Source organism: Erigeron canadensis, chromosome 2 (genome assembly GCF_010389155.1).
Source record: "Erigeron canadensis isolate Cc75 chromosome 2, C_canadensis_v1, whole genome shotgun sequence".
NCBI classification, from domain to species: domain Eukaryota; kingdom Viridiplantae; phylum Streptophyta; class Magnoliopsida; order Asterales; family Asteraceae; genus Erigeron; species Erigeron canadensis.
Window position 1 is genome coordinate 36,532,097 of NC_057762.1, and position 17,039 is coordinate 36,549,135.

At 33.4% G+C, this 17,039-nt stretch overlaps 1 protein-coding gene across 3 annotated transcripts; it reads right to left on the reverse strand.

Annotated features, from left to right (window-relative positions):
• Window positions 1–3,478: 3,478 nt before the first annotated feature.
• Window positions 3,479–10,820, reverse strand: LOC122590302. 3 transcript variants are annotated; one of them, XR_006322456.1, is made up of 7 exons: window positions 9,807–10,820; window positions 7,294–7,593; window positions 7,022–7,144; window positions 5,052–5,132; window positions 4,634–4,717; window positions 4,392–4,508; window positions 3,479–3,857 (listed from the first exon to the last, which is right to left on the reverse strand). XR_006322456.1 is itself a non-coding variant. In XM_043762625.1 (6 exons), exons 1-5 carry the CDS (start codon window positions 10,618–10,620, stop codon window positions 4,881–4,883), a joined length of 1,350 nt encoding a protein of 449 aa, XP_043618560.1. In that variant the 5' UTR covers window positions 10,621–10,820; the 3' UTR covers window positions 4,634–4,717; window positions 4,854–4,880. The 3 variants fall into 3 exon arrangements, 1 of the variants encoding a protein (XP_043618560.1); XR_006322457.1 differs by lacking the exon at window positions 7,294–7,593; XM_043762625.1 differs by lacking the exons at window positions 3,479–3,857; window positions 4,392–4,508 and adding an exon at window positions 4,854–4,912.
• Between the last annotated feature and the right edge of the window lie 6,219 nt (window positions 10,821–17,039).

A 17,039-nucleotide genomic window follows, 5' to 3' on the forward strand; every position in this document is an offset into this window, starting at 1 on the left:
GTCATTGAGTTACTTTCATTCTTATAATAACACTAGGTAGCTCATTCTACCATTTTCATCATTATTCCAATAGCTAACAAAACTTCTTCTTTTCTCATAAATTCAATTTATTATAAGAACTTATCAATTTCGAAATCAAACACATTATATAACTCAATGACAACTAGGTTAACTAAGGAATTGGGGGGAAAATTAACCACAATCCAATTCTAGCAAAACCCCAAATTTGGGTTCCTTCATGTACCCTAATTTCAAAAGAAAAGATAAAGCTAAATTGGGAAAATTCTTTAAGACAATTACTTAGGGTTTTCAATACACAATTTCTTCCCCTTTTTCCTCTTAAATTTCGGCCACCTCCACCACAAACCCTAACTTTTAATCTTGCTTGATAAAAGTTGTTAATGATGATTATTATTTTGATTTCTACCTTGGGCTTGGAAGATTAAACTTTGATTTAGTGGAAATAAGAAGAATGCATGAGATGAAGAAGAAGAAGAAGAAGAAAAAAAAAAGTGAAGTGGGAGGTGACTCAAAAGAAAGAGAGGGCTGACACTCTTTGGAGATGTCACGTCCCATATGATTTCTTGGTATTAAAATACCCGCTATCCGCTAAAGTTCCAACTAAATTAACCCCATATCCAAAAATAAAATACTAGAAAAATAATTTAATGTCAAAACTATGAAAAGGGGTTAATTTCTTTTACCTTAAAATCTTTGGGGTGTTACAAATGTCAATAACCACCAATAAAATTATACTCGTATGTGTTTTCTCTTTCTTGATTTATTGTTCTTTTTCTATTGGTTCACATTAGTTTATAAATATTGTTAGTAGACTTTTGTTTGTAACTATATCATTTCTCTTTTATGTTTTTAAAGATAAAAAGTTTAAAAGGAAAATGAGTAGTTTGTTTTATAAAGAAGTAGAGATTAATATAACTCGTTCGTTTAGGATTGGGTACTTTTGTTGTTGTAACTAAACAAGTAAAGTATATTGTTACTATGACGCTAAATTAGTAAAGTTTGAGCCTTGCAGTATTCTAATGTATTTGCGTTGAACCGTTAATTGTCTGATTAAAAATCATTCTGCTTCCATCTGCATGTTGCCGGGTTGCAATTATTCTGATTACATTTTGCCATTTTTGATGTTTCGCTAGAAAAGATGTGATAAAGATTAAATTAAAGAGTCGTGGGTTGGATAATTGCAACTTCTTCTAATGTTTCATCAAGATGACTATTAATAGGGGTAGCCTTGGCCAACTCTCTTTGTGTCACAGATTGGGCCCTTGTTTCCAACAAGGCAACAACAACAACTCTCTTTTTTCCCTTATTGAATGAGTTTAAATTGAAATCTTTTGTGACCGTCGAAAACGGTGACAAAGGAAATGCGTCCCAACTCCAAAAGTAGGGATGGTATTGGTACTACCGAACCGTACCGATACCGAAAAAAAACGAAACCGAAAAACCCCAAAATCCTAAACCGAATGACGTACCGAACTCTCGGTACCGGTACCGGTTTCGGTACCGAGATTTTCGATTCCGTACCTATTTGGTACTGAATTTACCAAAAAAAAAATAATATTTACGATAGGCTCTTATTGTCTTACTTGAATCATCTTTTTACATATTACTTCGTATTTCTTTTTTCTTTAAATCCTACTATGAGATTGTCTATGTACAACATCACTGTTAAAGGAACGAACTTGGTTTCTATATTCTTTTGATATTACTTTTATATGTGCACAACCTTGTGTCAGGTTCATAAAAGCATTTCAGAACCAAATAACAATTCGTGGGTTATGGCAAGTAGAATGAATTTTTATCTTCTTTTATTTTTAAACTTCAACCTATTTGTATGCTTGACAAAGAGATAAGCTTTTGAAATGTGTAGGAAATTGTGATGTTACACACTTTTGCAGTTAGATTCAACTTAATTATATAAATGGAAGAGAGCATTGTTATAACTTGTAAGTCAAATAAAGTAATTCGGTATTCACATGGAAGTAATTCGGTAATTATATCACTAAAGTACCAGTATACTAGTATCATATAGGGTTCAAAACAAATCGGTATTCACATTCGGTTACCGATACCTAACCGAATTGTACCGAAACCGAATATGTCCTAAATCAAGAACCGATACCGATACCGAATCCCCATCGGTACCGAATTTTGGTACCGGTTCGGTTTTGTTTTTTCGGTATATTTGCCCATCCCTATCCCAAAGAGTAGAGAGCGGAATTATCAGCTCTTCCCTCTTGGTTTTTAAAGTTGCTAGTGGAATAGAATTACAAGGGAAAAAACCTAAAGTAAAAGAGAGAGATGGGGGAGGAGTAAAAGAGATGAGTTAAGTTATATGCATGTTTGTTAGGTGTGGAGTAGTTACAAATTTAATTACAAAGCTCTTCTCTTGTAACATAAAGATGAAAGATGAGTAACGGAGGTAGATAAAGTTAATAGAAAAGACATATGGTTAAATATTATGATTGGAAGTAAAAAACATGGAAAATGATAGATACTTTTAACCAAATAGCCTAATAATTTTAAAAAAACATGTATGATTCATATTGTATAAAAGATGGAAGATGAGTAAAAGTTGTAGATAGGAAGAGATAATAAAAAAAATGTAAAATTAAGTATTAATGGATGGAAATGAAAAAACATTTATGGTTCCTATGGAAAAAAGTTGAAAAAGGCATAAAAGTGAAATAGGTAGATAGGAAGAGACAATGAAACAGAAGTGTGATTAAATATAGACTCACTAAAGGATGAGTTTTAAAAAAAGAGAAGAATATATAAGCATTTAAGTTGGCTGAAAAACTACTCACATCTCATTTATTAAATTATAAAAAACATAGGGCCCAAACATTTAATCAAATTATTAAAATATTATTATGTGAGAGGGTTTTCACCTACGTTGGATACATAACAACCTCATACTTACTTTTTCTTTTAAAAAAATGGAAATCAAATTCAAAAATTAATTTCGTAAACTTTAATTTATACATGAATCAAGTGTTGTGATTAGTGGCGGATCCAGAAATTTATGTTAGAAGGACAAAAAATAATAAATTTGAAAGTTACAAGAAAAAAAAAACCATAAAAACAAAGAAAAATGAAACAACCAAAAAAATAAAATATAATAAAATAACAGTTGTGTAAGTAGCAAAAAGATCATATGCGTATGAAATACAATAATATATATACATGAATATAGAAATTGTGTTTTAACATGAATATAGAAATTGTGGTTTAAGCAAATTTAAATTATGAATAAATAAGAAAACATTAAAAAAATCACGTAATTCTTTCATCATGCTTATCATAAATCACATAATTCTTCCATTATGCTTATCGAAGTATTCGTATGTTTCTTTTGACTCAATCATAGAACATTAAAGTGGGACCAAGGTTATGTTTTATTTATTTATTTATTTAAAAATGTTGTTAAACGTCTTGTGTACCAACAAAAGGAACCATTAAAGCATCAATATCACGGTCATCAATCTTCAGATTACACAATCTTGATGATGCTTAGTTATCCTATTTGCATACATAAAAGAGAAACAAACAAAATACCAATTTGTTTAAGTTTATTAGCAGCAGATGGCAAGAGAGGCTACATAATCGCCAAAAGCAAATGATTTATTATGTAATACAGTGCATCTTCTAAACATCCAGTGGGTCGCTCCTCGCATAGTTGATTCTGAGTACCAGAAGTTCAAGTTCCATGCAAATAGTCAAAAGTATGTCTCCCGGGAGCATGGCACTTGCATAGGTGGCATGAACTGTCAAGAAACTCGCTCCTCACCATGATTAAACTCAAATGACAATCCACCGAACTGGTTGCTTAACATTCTCTGGTCAAAATTTACATATGAATTAGTAGTTTTCATGTTATCAAATGTATTGAACAAAGTAACCTTGTTAATGTTCCAAAATGAAAAGAGAAAAAACTGGCTTTAAATTTCAGAATCAATATTCAGTATTTGTCATTTTAATGTGGGATTTCATGGTACATGTATAGTAACTATTGAAAGATAATGCAATATTTGTCTTTATTTGTCGAATGACAAATATTGATTCTGAAGTTCAAATATATCTCTATTGATGAAAAATAGTCCCATGTTCACAGAAAACTTTCTAATCTTTTATCTTAATTGAAAGGTGTTTGAAAATTTGACACATGTTCAAAACAAGTTTTAGAAACTACGATGGGATTTCATGGGACATGTACAGTAACTAAATATATCTCGCATCAAATTTGAATCCGTAAATTACTAGGTTTGTTATCTGGGGTCAAAAGTGAGCTGCTTTTTTATACGAAGAGCGAGTACGTAGGAAGAAGAGGGGTATTTGGGCCTTTTCAAATGGGAATAGTTCTAAACTCATACCTTCAAGAGCTCACCCTGAGAGTTAGACACTATGTAAGTATAACAGACACCTGAAGCTCGTGATTAGTCAGATAATAACAATGAGACGCTGGAAGGAAGAGAACACGTATCATCCATCTGCAAAAAGGTATATCAATACAGTAGCAATTGAATATGCAAGCGCCAATAGCATTAATTCCATCAAACTTAATGGCAGCAAATGATTCAAGATCTTTAAATATACACCAGAACAGAGACCTTACTCTTTAAACAAAAAGACGATCCACTGGATTTCGTAAGTTGAAGAAATCATCACCATGTGAATGAAGATAAAAGCCTTGATAAATCTAAATTCAAAAAAGAAATAAGAAGAGAAAATAAATAACTCTATTATACCATGAATCTGGAAAGTTTTTACATTGTAGCATGATGACGGGCTTTCAGACTCATTACTAAAAAACAGAAAACAAGAAATGAGAATACCAGTTTGGAAAGAAATGGCCAACATCATTAAGATATTGCATAAGCAAAGATGTTATTGGCTGAAAAAAAATGAAGTGAAAAAAAACCTGAATCAATAGATATATCACAAAAAAAAGTGACCATGAAATGATGAGACTTTCATACTATATATCCATTTCAATGAAGTGACCAAATATAAAAAGCCATATTACGAGGTACCTTGTCCAAGTAGCAATACTGCATTAGCGGCTAAAGGAATTATTTCTTGAATCTTTTCACTGGTGAAGATCACTTTAGTGGCTAGCCAAAGAAACGAAGGGCACATCAGAATTGAAGTAAATACAACCAACACTTAGGCAACATTCAGTTCAATACAAGCAACTAAAACTGATTAAAATCAATATTAACAGAATGATGCATGACTTGGAACACAAGCTACTATACGTCTTCTAAGAATAACTATTAAAAAAGATGTCAGTGGTATAGCTCTTTCCACATTTCTTTAAAACTTTTGGGAGTGCATATTTCATGTGATTTTAGCTTATTGTGTTTCTTGAAAGCCAAAATAGACCTTTAAGTGCTTGCTATTAAGTGTGTTTTAGCTTATTTAAATGAAAAAAAAAAACACTTGCATTTAAGACATCAGTACTGCATATTTTGAACACAGCCTTTAAGCAATAAACACTTCAAATATGCACTCCTAAATACCCTTTTAGCCAAAAACAAGCACAATGCTACAGGATGAAGATTTGGTCCTAGGGTGTGTGAACTAAAAGAGGGACTATTTATAAAGATTTGGGCCTAGGTTTGCAAACCAAAGGACTGTGGTGGGTTGGGTTTAAAGAGATTACAACAATGGAATAAGGTTCTTCTTACTAAGCATGTGTGGAATATTTTTACCAAACAAGATTCACTTTGGGTGAAATGGATCCACACTGAGAGACTAAAAGGGAGGTCTATCTGGTCTATTAGTGATACAATGCAATCATCTTGGAGTTGGAGAGGTATTTTAAAGCAAAGACCAATCATGAGAAGCCATTGCATTAGCAAGATTGGAAGTGGAGAGCAAACTGCTGTGCTACATGATATGTGGTGTCCTATGAGTCCTCTTAGTGATCACATTACTGAAGGGATGCTAAAAGATGCACAGATCAAGAAAAATGTGACTGTCAAAGAAGTAATTGAAGATGGTAATTGGAAATGGCCTACAGAGTGGGTGCAAAAGGTCCCTGCTATGAGAAAGCTAGCAGTGCCTAATTTGAATAGGAATAAAGATGGTACAGTTGCTTGGTTGAATGATATGGGTAAGGAGGTTCATTTTTCTGTTGGGAAGGTATGGAAAGATACTAGAAATAGTGGTAATAAAGTTCTATGGGATAAAGTGGTTTGGTTCAGCCAATGTATACCAAGCCATGATTTTAAGTTGTGGCTTGCTATGAGAGATAAGTTATTAACTCAAGACAGATTGTTGAAGTGGTATCCTACAAAGAACTATTTATGTACGTTGTGTGAGAATGAGCATGATTCACTTGAGCATTTGTTCTTTAAGTGTCATTATTGTGAGTACATTTGGGATGAAATGAAGATTATTATGATGGATCAGAGGGCCCTAATAAATGGCAGGATATTAAAAGTTGGTATACTAATAAGAAGAATAGTAATACTGTGACCAGTGTTGTTCAAAGATTATGTCTTGCAGCTTGTGTTAATAATCTAATATGATCTGGAAGGAAAGGAATGCAAGAGTGTTTAGCAAAAATTGCGTTTTAAAGGAGAAATTGAAGGAGCAGATTCTGGATGTCATCAAGTGTAGATTAGTCAGGCTGAACTTCAAGGATGGAAATACTTTTAGGGAGCTAAAACAAAGATGGAATATCTAGATGTCAAGGGGATAAATTGTATATATTTAGTGTGAGTGTGATATATAGGTTGATAGGATAAGTATAGTAGTGGATTAATAGTGATAGTGAATGGTATGCATTGTATTACTTGGGGATGTCCAAGTGTTATTTTTTTTTAATGCTGTGTAATGAGGTTTTTTGGATTAATAAAATAACAGGCAAAAAAGCTTTTTTTTCTAAAAAAAAAAAACCTATCGGATATTATCTTTGGAATTCAAAAAACTCAACAGTCAACATTGAGAAATTATTAAAAAATCCATTTAAAGGGTCAATAAAGAAGCTAGATACCCATGCTTTGAAGTCTTTCTTCAATGTCCTTGGTATCATTATCATCGGCAGGAGATTCTGTATCAGATACAATTATTGCATGGATGGTATACTCGCCATCTGATACCCAAACAGTCTGAGCTCCTGCAAATTAGGGAATAGCATGTACATAAAAAAATCAGCAAAAGGATAACATCTTAATCAAGTCTTCAAGTTCATAAACATGTAACATAAATCAAACAAATCAGCACATATATTTACATAATAAAAGCAAAGAAATATAAGCAGCATACTTGTGGAATCATCAGGAAGAACTGCTAGATTTTGAACTTTCATGGTGAGAGTTAATTTTTTCATATCACATGTCGATCCTGATCCAGAGTTAGGATTAGACAACGATAGCAGGTACAGCTCGCCATGAGAGTCTAAAATCAGAAACTTATTATGGGCTAAAAAGTGGATAGAAATCGCCTTTAACGACATCGATGGCACTTTTGAGGAGTTTTGATCCTCAAACTCCTTGCTCTTAAATGCCACAAAACGAACACCACCTTCATTAGAATTTTGTCTCATTTTCACAGGCTTCAACTTCACTGTTGATATATAATGTATGATCAGTCGGCACAACAAAAAGCAAATTGGGTATTGCCTTTTTTTGACACAAAACGATAATAAATCTATTAATTTTACTAGTTAATCGTGATTAATTAATAACAGAAATATTGTTTACAAGTAGGCCTTTAAGTTATTCAAACGTTTCAGAGCAGCAAGTTAAGCTTCTGATAAAAAGAAATGGAGAGGAAAAACAATATATTCTCTATCTTTCATCAGTGTAAATTCATATTTTTCAGTAAGTATCAGGTACAGGTGTTCCAAAGAAGCCATAACTAGTAAAAAATGGACAACCGACCCATTATCAGATCCCCACCGATCGGCACTGCAGCCAACATGAGAAAAAAGTAAATCACTTAGCACGATTAAATGGACATCGGCGGGATTTGAATCCCTTTATGTTGCATGTCCCCCACCACTACGCTACCATAAACAACATGAGAGAAAACAAATCACTTAAAACTATTAAAGTGACATAGAGTTTTTGGTTCCATGAATTCTCAGAGCTTAAAGATTAATGCAATATTGTTACAGATTCAAGCATTGAATACCATTCACAATCATGAATCATCTCAACAATATACGATAGATAAACAAGAATTGTTCTTCGGTTCATCAAAGGTTCTATTACTTATCTGTTTAATAGAGGAAATAACATAATTTGCATCCTCATATTTTTTAATTATCAAGTGTACAACAGCTCAATAACTGCACAAAATCTCAACGATCTTTTGAAGCCTATGACACTAAACTTTTACTTTCTTGAGACAATGTACAAATCAGGAATATATTGGGTCATTAATGCAGCCATAAGCGAATGCTGCATTAGATATTTCAGAGAATATTTGGAGATAGACGGTATATAGAAGGATAGTGAAAAGCGGAGAACTACTAAAACAAGTGAAAGAGTTGAGAATGCCATTAAGCCCTTCAAAGGATCAGCCATGAGATCAAGGTTTCATATCCTAATATATCCAGTATTACCTGCTAAATAACCCTAAACAGCATGATTTAAGCAATATGAAGTATTGAGACCATCATTGTGTCACAAATAACAAATTGGTACACAAATATCGGGAACAGAGGAAGTAGAGATGCATGGACTACGGAGTATGGACTAAGTAGATTGTAGAGTATGAGGTAGTGGGGAGCAGCACATTGTTTTTTTCCTTTAGTTTCAATGACCGGTCTTAAGGGGTTTCGCTCGTTATAGGACTTGACCAAACATCTCACGACACGAGCGAACTTTCCCTATATGAAATTATTGCTGTTTCATACTTTTAGTTATCTAGGAAGTAACCAAGGTTCTTGCTGCTAATAGTGGATTGGTAAGTGATATTACATCTAAGTATGAAAAACAACCATTGTATCTAAAATTCCACAGCGCTGACAGTGGACTGAAGAACATTATATAGATGCATTTGATATCATGGTTCTAAAATCAATATTCAAAGTGCATAATTTGAAAACTCCTGATAGTGTATGATACCAATTGATCATAGATCAACTGGTATCGCCTTCAGGTGACCACATGGGTCCACAGATGAAGGCTGCAAGTCACAGGTTCAAATCTTGCCAAAGGCAAGAGGAGAAACTATATTTAGTGACCCATGTGTGAGAATGGTGAATCACCGGGCATGAGTTTATGCAGTTTGCACTCTGGGTACCATGATGGTACATGGGACCAGAGGGTTCCCACCCACTTACCCTTTTTAAAGAAATCAATATCAACTATTTCCTTGAAAAGTACTAGAGTTAGATGGCACTCCACGTCTCCACTCAATATAACTTCAAAGGTTGGTACAACGACCGGGAACAGGAGCAGAGAAGTATGCAGGATAGTATGCACAATCTATTATAATTTGAGAAATATATAGCCCTAAAGTAAAGTGAGAAGAGGCGCGTAAAATGCCAATCACATAAAAGTATAATCTAACCAATAGATCTGCAAGACCTCAACTAGCCTACTAGCATTCCATCCTCCTAAGGCAAAAACAACTCTACTCCGAACTAACACCTTTTTAAGCCACACTGTATATATACATTCATTCAAACCTACAACATCACAACTAAACAAACCTAGCTTTTCTAGGAGTCATATCTATAGATACATCAAATTCCGAACTTACATTAATTAACAAGTCAAATTCACATACACAGTTAGCAATTCAAACACAATTTTTCACAAACTTACCGGAATTGTCAGAATGTTTCCCAATCTTCTCTTTGCCATTCTTCACATACAAAACCGAACCCCCATCCGAAACCATTCCATTAACCAAACTAACCTTTTTAACATTCACTTTATTATCAAATTTCTTAACTTTCCCTTTCACAAGAGTCCTTAAATTAAAAACCCGAACACCATTCTCTTCCCCTAACATCAAAAACCCACCTGAAACACTAATGCTAAAAACCGGCAATTCGCAATCAATAACCGCGGTTTTCATCAACTTCACTTCATCACCTTCACCAAAAACACTCTTCACCGCGTAGACCCGAACTTTACTATCCGAAACCGAATACAGAGCAAAAACATTAACTGAACCAACAACCTTAACCGACACACCATGATTAACCTTAATTAGTACCCCAAACTTCTTTTCATCAAAAAACATTTCACTTTTATTATTACTATTATTATTATTATTATTACAGCAAACCCTAACCCTAGCGAATTTATCGGAACCAAGTATATAAAAGCGTAACAATATGTAGTTTCCGGCAAGGTGAGGGGATGACACAATGAACATCACACGAGAAAACCCAGTTGATCGGAGGTGGAGAAACGCGGCAGCGGAAGACGGCGGAGATAAGGCGGTGACGGCGGAGGTAGAGAGTGAAAGTGGTGATGAAAAAGGTGAGATATTGGGGTAGAGAGAGATAGATGAATCTGGGTGTTTGAGAGCTAAAGAGAAAGAGGTGGGGTCGTAAAGTATGCCGGAGATGGCGGTGGTTTGTGGTGGTGGAGAGAGGCGGAGCTGCCGTGCTTGAGTTAGAATGGACATTACATTTAGCCGATGAGATAACGGAGTATGGTGAGGAGTTAACGGTGAGCTAACGGCATCAGGATTGAGGCAGGAAAGTCAACTGATGGTCGTTTGAGTTGAGAACAAAACATGAACTTATAAACATGATGAAGTTTTTGAGTTTTTAGATGTTTTTGTGTTTGTATGGAAGAGGAGATCTTGTTTGTTGTAATTTTGTTGTGAACCCCTTTGAGTATCAAAGTTTGTAAGTGTTGACCTTATTTTTAAGAAGTTATTGAGTTCTTAGATGTTGTTATGTAAAATATCGATCAATTAACATTTGGTTAACCAATTAAAATTTGTTATCAGACAGGTGCAGTAAGGGCTACCGGACAGGTACATCGTGGGTTCGATTCCCACCACAAGGTTTTTTCTAGTTATTTGGGTTTTTCACGTGAGTTTATTAGGTATAACATCGCGTTTCAAAAAATTGACGCTGTGATAAGTGATCTTAATTGCATTTTAAGAAATATATAATAATAATTCTAGTAATATTTGATTAATTAATAACTTTAAATGGTCTCTTGACTCTTCAATATTAATTTAGAATTAGTTAATGCACATTTTAAGCAATATTTACAAGCATCAATTGTAGCATTTAATCTAATTCAATCCGCATTCTTAACAATATCATCTTGCTTATGAAGGGCAACACCAGTAGATTGATTTGGTTTCGTTAGATCTTCATAATTTTTAAGTGCTATATTGTGAAAACTATTAATATCACCCATATGACTCTTAAGTCTCTCAGTCTTATTCTAATTATTAAAGCCTTGTGTCACATAAGCATCACTACTACTTTAGTTGACAATATAATCTCTACATAAATAACAACACAAGCAAAAGACTTAATCCAATTTGACACTATACTCTACCCAATTCTCATATTTGTTAAACCAATTCGGGCTAAAAGCTCTTTCTTGATTCCCTATTACCCTTTTTGGGAACTTATGGCCACATGGTTGACAAGGTTCCCTAAGCCAATACTTTCGTCTTATCTCATCTCTTTGATTATGGTGATATTCAAGAATTTTTTTCCTATCGGCGAGATCGCATGGAAGATTATCAAAATCAACTAATATAGACATTGTAGGAGTAGAGGTTGGTCGAGGAATATTATGAGTTGTATTTCTAGTTGAAGATTCGCTACCAATAACATCATTTTCTGAACATGGTAATTTTCTTTTCAAGTATTTCTCCATGTCTCATAATAAAACAAAAATAACTAATAAAATTATAAAATATTTTACAACAACAAAAAACAAAAAAAAGTCTACCATTATAAGTTTATAACATTACTAAAATTATAAAATATTTTACAAAAATTTTTAGGCCTTGCTGGCTATTATAGACGATTCATTGAAGGTTTCTCCAAGATAGCCCAGCCTTTAACCTCGTTAACTCAAAAGAATAAGAAATTTGACTGGACCAATAAACAGGAGTCTGCATTCCAAGCATTAAAGGAGAAGCTTTGTAGTGCACCAATTCTAGCACTGCCGGAAGGGAATGATGATTTCGTGGTATATTGTGATGCTTCCTATCAAGGACTAGGTTGTGTTCTAATGCAAAGAAAGAAAGTCATTGCTTATGCATCACGTCAATTGAAAACCCACGAAAGAAATTATACGACACATGATTTGGAGTTAGGAGCCTGATATTCGCATTGAAAATGTGGAGACATTATTTATATGGCACAAAGTGTACCGTGTACACAGATCATAAAAGTCTTCAGCACATTTTCAATCAAAAGGAGCTAAATATGAGACAGAGACGTTGGATGGAGTTATTGAATGACTATGACTGTGAGATTCGCTACCATCCAGGGAAGGCAAATGTCGTCGCTGATGCTCTGAGTAGAAAGGAGAAAATAAAACAGATTCGAGTTCGAGCATTAAATATGATTATTCAAACTAATCTTGTTTCTCAAATTCGGGACGCCCAACTTGAAGCAATCAAGAAAGAAAACGTAGAAAGAGAATCCCTACGAGGTATGGATAAGCAATCTGAAGTCAAGATGAATGGAGTTACGTACTTCATGAATTGAATATGGGTACCTAGATACGGAGGATTAAGAGAATTGGTAATGAGTGAAGCACATAAGACGAGATATTCGATACATCATGTAGCAGATAAAATGTATCACGATTTGAAGGAACTATATTGGTGGCCTAACCTGAAAGCGGACATAGCCACATATGTCAGCAAATGCCTAACATGCTCAACATTTAAGGCCGAGTACCAAAAACCGTCAGGATTACTATAGCAGCCAGAAATACCCCAATGGAAGTGGGAGAACATAACTATGGATTTTATATCCAAGCTTCCAAAAACCTCAAATGGTTATGATATGATCTGGGTAATCGTTGATCAACTCACAAAATCCGCACATTTCTTACCAATTAAAGAAACGGACAACACGGAAAAACTGGCTCAAGTCTACATAAAAGAAATTGTCTCCAGACATGGAGTTCCTGTATCCATCATTTCTGATCGCGACAACAAATTCACATCCCGATTCTGGCAGACCCTTCAAAAAGTTTTTGGTACTAGACTAGACCTGAGCACCGCCTACCACCCCCAAACGGACGGTCAGAGTGAAAGAACCATTCAAACTCTAGAAGATATGGTAAGAGCATGCATAATTGATTTCGGCAAAGGATGGGATAAACACTTACCGTTAGTTGAATTTTCATATAATAACAGTTACCACGCGAGCATTAAGGTCGCCCCTTTTGAAGCACTTTATGGAAGAAAGTGCATATCTCCGATATGTTGGACAGAACTTGGAGAGAGTCAACTCATGGGTCCAGAAATCATACATGAAACAACCGATAAAATTATCCAAATCCAAACCAGGTTAAAAGCTGCTCAAGATCGTCAAAAAAGTTACGCGGACGTTAGGAGGAAGCCGTTAGAATTTCAGATAGGTGATAAAGACATGTTAAAAGTATCACCATGGAAAGGCGTTGTTCGCTTTGGAAAACAGGGAAAGCTAAGTCCAAGATACGTAGGACCGTTTGAAATACTCGAACGGATAGGTCTTGTTGCTTACCGCTTAAAACTACCTCAAGAATTAAGCAGCATTCATGATGTTTTTCATGTCTCAAACCTAAAGAAATGTTTGTCTGATAAAAATGTTATCATCCCGTTAGGAGAAATCCAAGTTGACGATCAACTTCGTTTCATCGAACAACCTGTCGAAATCATGGATCAGGAGGTCAAAGGATTGAGATATAATCGAATCCCGTTAGTAAAAGTACGATGGAACTCTTGTAGGGGTCACGAGTTCCACGTGGGAACGAGAAGATCAATTTAAATAAAATATCCTCATCTATTTTCAATATCTGCACCACCAAAGATTTCTCTCTGAATTTCGGGACGAAATTTCCTTCAACGGGTAGCTACTGTAACAACCCTCAAAAATACCCTTATTTATTTGCTTAAAAATATAACTAAATCAATGTATGTGCAATATGTCAATTTTTAGCTTATTTAGTTAATAGTTTGACAACTTTTGCTAGATTACTTTATTTGGTATTAAATCTTGCAAAATAAACTTGATAATAAACTTAACAAATAAGACCTTTAAGATTAATGACCTTTTAACATAACTAGGACACTACTAAGAATTTACTACTTAATTGACCTACTTAGTTTAATTAAAAATGGGTTAGTTTTAACGTTAAAATTTTTATACGTACAACTTATGTTTTATGTCAAAAGAAAAGTTACTTTTATAACATAGATTGTTCAGCTCACAAAATAAAAATGAGATATTTATGTATAAAGTCAACATCATCAACTAGATATATCTAGAAGAAAATGACTAACCTACTTGGTATATGATGAGTAAGAATCAAAAGAGAGTTACACATATTTCAGATGAATTCATGACTAATGCTACCTAAAAAAAAATAGGGTGCTTACTCACGAAACCTAGAAGAAATAGAGTGCTCGTTCACCTGTTTAAAGGAAGTGTATAAATAGGGAACTTTTGGGATTCATTTATTGCACACAAAATTATAAACGAGCTTTTCAAACACTTAAATCCCCTCGGCACTTTCACATAATAATAAACGGGTTTCAAGGGAAGAATGACAACATAAGGGTCGTTAGTTTGTTCGAGTTCATTTCGAGTAAATTCTAAGATCTTTTCTAAATTATATCGGGTTTGTTCGAGAGCTACGTTAAGATAAATTACGAGTCTAGTTCGTAAGTCCGTAATCATCCGTTAGAGGTATATTCAACGACCTATTTCATTTACCATTTTATATATCTCGTTGCCATGCTAGCTCGTTACTTTGCATTGCTTGAAAATGGGTTTTATAAATTATAATCTAGCTACTGACTTGTGCATGAAATTTCTATTTAAACTCTTTTAAAAAAAATTGTCTATTTAAATAATCCAAACTCTTTATTATATAATATAAGGAATTTGCTAATTAGTGTCCGTAGTGCACTAGTTAATAAGCATTTAATGAAGTCCAACTTTCTTAAAATATGAAAATATGTATTAATTATTGACTTAAAAAAAGAAATTGCTAAGTTGAATTAATACACATTAAATACAATTTTTGATTAATAAATAAATAACATGTTCATTAAATACTTCTTAACTAGTGCACTAGGGGTACTAGTTAGCAAATCTCATATAATAATATTGATTAAAGTTTGACACTATGTTTTATATAAATAATCATGAATGTTTTGTTAAAACAAGACCTTTATATCTTCTTTAGTAAAATATACAAATTCAATAAATTACTCTTATACCGTAATAATTTATAAAGAAAATCATATTTTATCAAGTTAATTATTAGTTGATTAATTAAAATCTCTTGTTGCCTCATGCTCAACATAACTAAAAGGATAGCTATGTTTAGTGATTGAGATTGCCAATTTCTCTTTATACATTTCTTGATCCAAGGGAACACGTTTTTGTGGTGGGCCATTCTCATTAATAATGAAACACTTTGGTATATGTCGCTTCAAATTTGACGTTCCCGAATTTGGATTGGCACAATAGACTTTGCCAAAAACTGTGCAACTCGCCTTTCTATTTCCCGTTGGCCCAAACTTTTCGAAGCAACTCCATACTATAGAGCGTTTTCTCTTTGATTTAGATGAAGATACCTCATCGTCATGTCATCTCTAACACTTTAAAGTGTTGGTCTGACATCAAATCTATTTTAAGCAAAACCCCAATTCAGCCAATAATCAACTAAGAAATATCTCAATTTACACTATCTAAATCAACAAACTAATTCACCATACTAAGTACTAACATTCGGTAGCAAACTTGTAATAAGTAACTAAACAAAGAAAAAGTGTAAATATTCAAAAGTAACAACTATAATAGCTTTTGATTATTAAAAAAACCTTATGAAAGTTACTATTAGTAGTACATATATCTATATCTATAAATATATTATTAAACACATTAGAGCCATTTGATGTTTACCAATCATCTTTAGTTTTCTATTAATAATTTTTGTAAAAAAACTAATGAGATAACAAATTTCAACATTACCCAACTTGACCCGTTAATTACATTAACTTGTTTTAGTGATTATAATATATATATACAGGGGACCCTTATTTTGAGAATCAATTTTTTTGGAAAAACCGTAAGGACTCCAAAATTTTATATTGGAACATATGTTTTTTTTTTGTTTATTCACATGTGAAACGTTATAAAAACATATATTGTAGAAGAACTTTTTTTTTTCCAAAACCTTATATGTAGCTGTTTGTCACATGTGAACATAAAACGTGAACAAATTCATTCACAAGTTCATAAAATGCTACTTTGAGGGTTTCTTAAAAAATTTCTTCCTCGACATATGTTTTTATAAAGTTTCACATATGAATGAACAAAAAAAACATGTGAACAAATATATAATTTAAGAGTTCTCATGATTCTTATAAAAAAAATGGCTCTCAGAATAAAGAAAAAAAAAAAATATATATATATATATATATATAACCCTTGAAAAAGTAATTATATATAGATATGTAATTTTGAAAAAGGGAAAGATTAAAAACCCGATTACATATTCGCAGGAGAGGTCGAGAGGGAATAAGAATGGAGAACTTGTGAATCGAGCTTGGAGAGTTGAAGACTGAGATTTCAGCCAGGGATTTCACCCGGTTGTTAATGTTAGTCGCCCAATATGACCCGGTACTAAGAAATAAGAATTTTATTTTAACCCAATACAACCTGCGTTATAATTTTATATGATCCAATATGGTCCAATTTTATTTTTAAATGGCCCAAATTGATCCTATTAAATTCAATTGGGCTAATATTGCCGGCTCTATCCAACGTTATCAAAAACCTATAACGGTTCGTATATACAATGATAAATTACTTTTATATTAAGAACTAGATAATTATC

Coding starts and splice junctions, on each gene's coding strand:
- LOC122590302 (XM_043762625.1), bottom strand. CDS start 10,620: ATGTCCATTCTAACTCAAGCACGGCAGCTCCGCCTCTCTCCACCACCA. Junction 7,594..9,806: donor GAAACATTCTGACAATTCCG/GTAAGTTTGTGA, acceptor ATATATCAACAG/TGAAGTTGAAGCCTGTGAAA. Junction 7,145..7,293: donor TCTTCCTGATGATTCCACAA/GTATGCTGCTTA, acceptor CCTAATTTGCAG/GAGCTCAGACTGTTTGGGTA.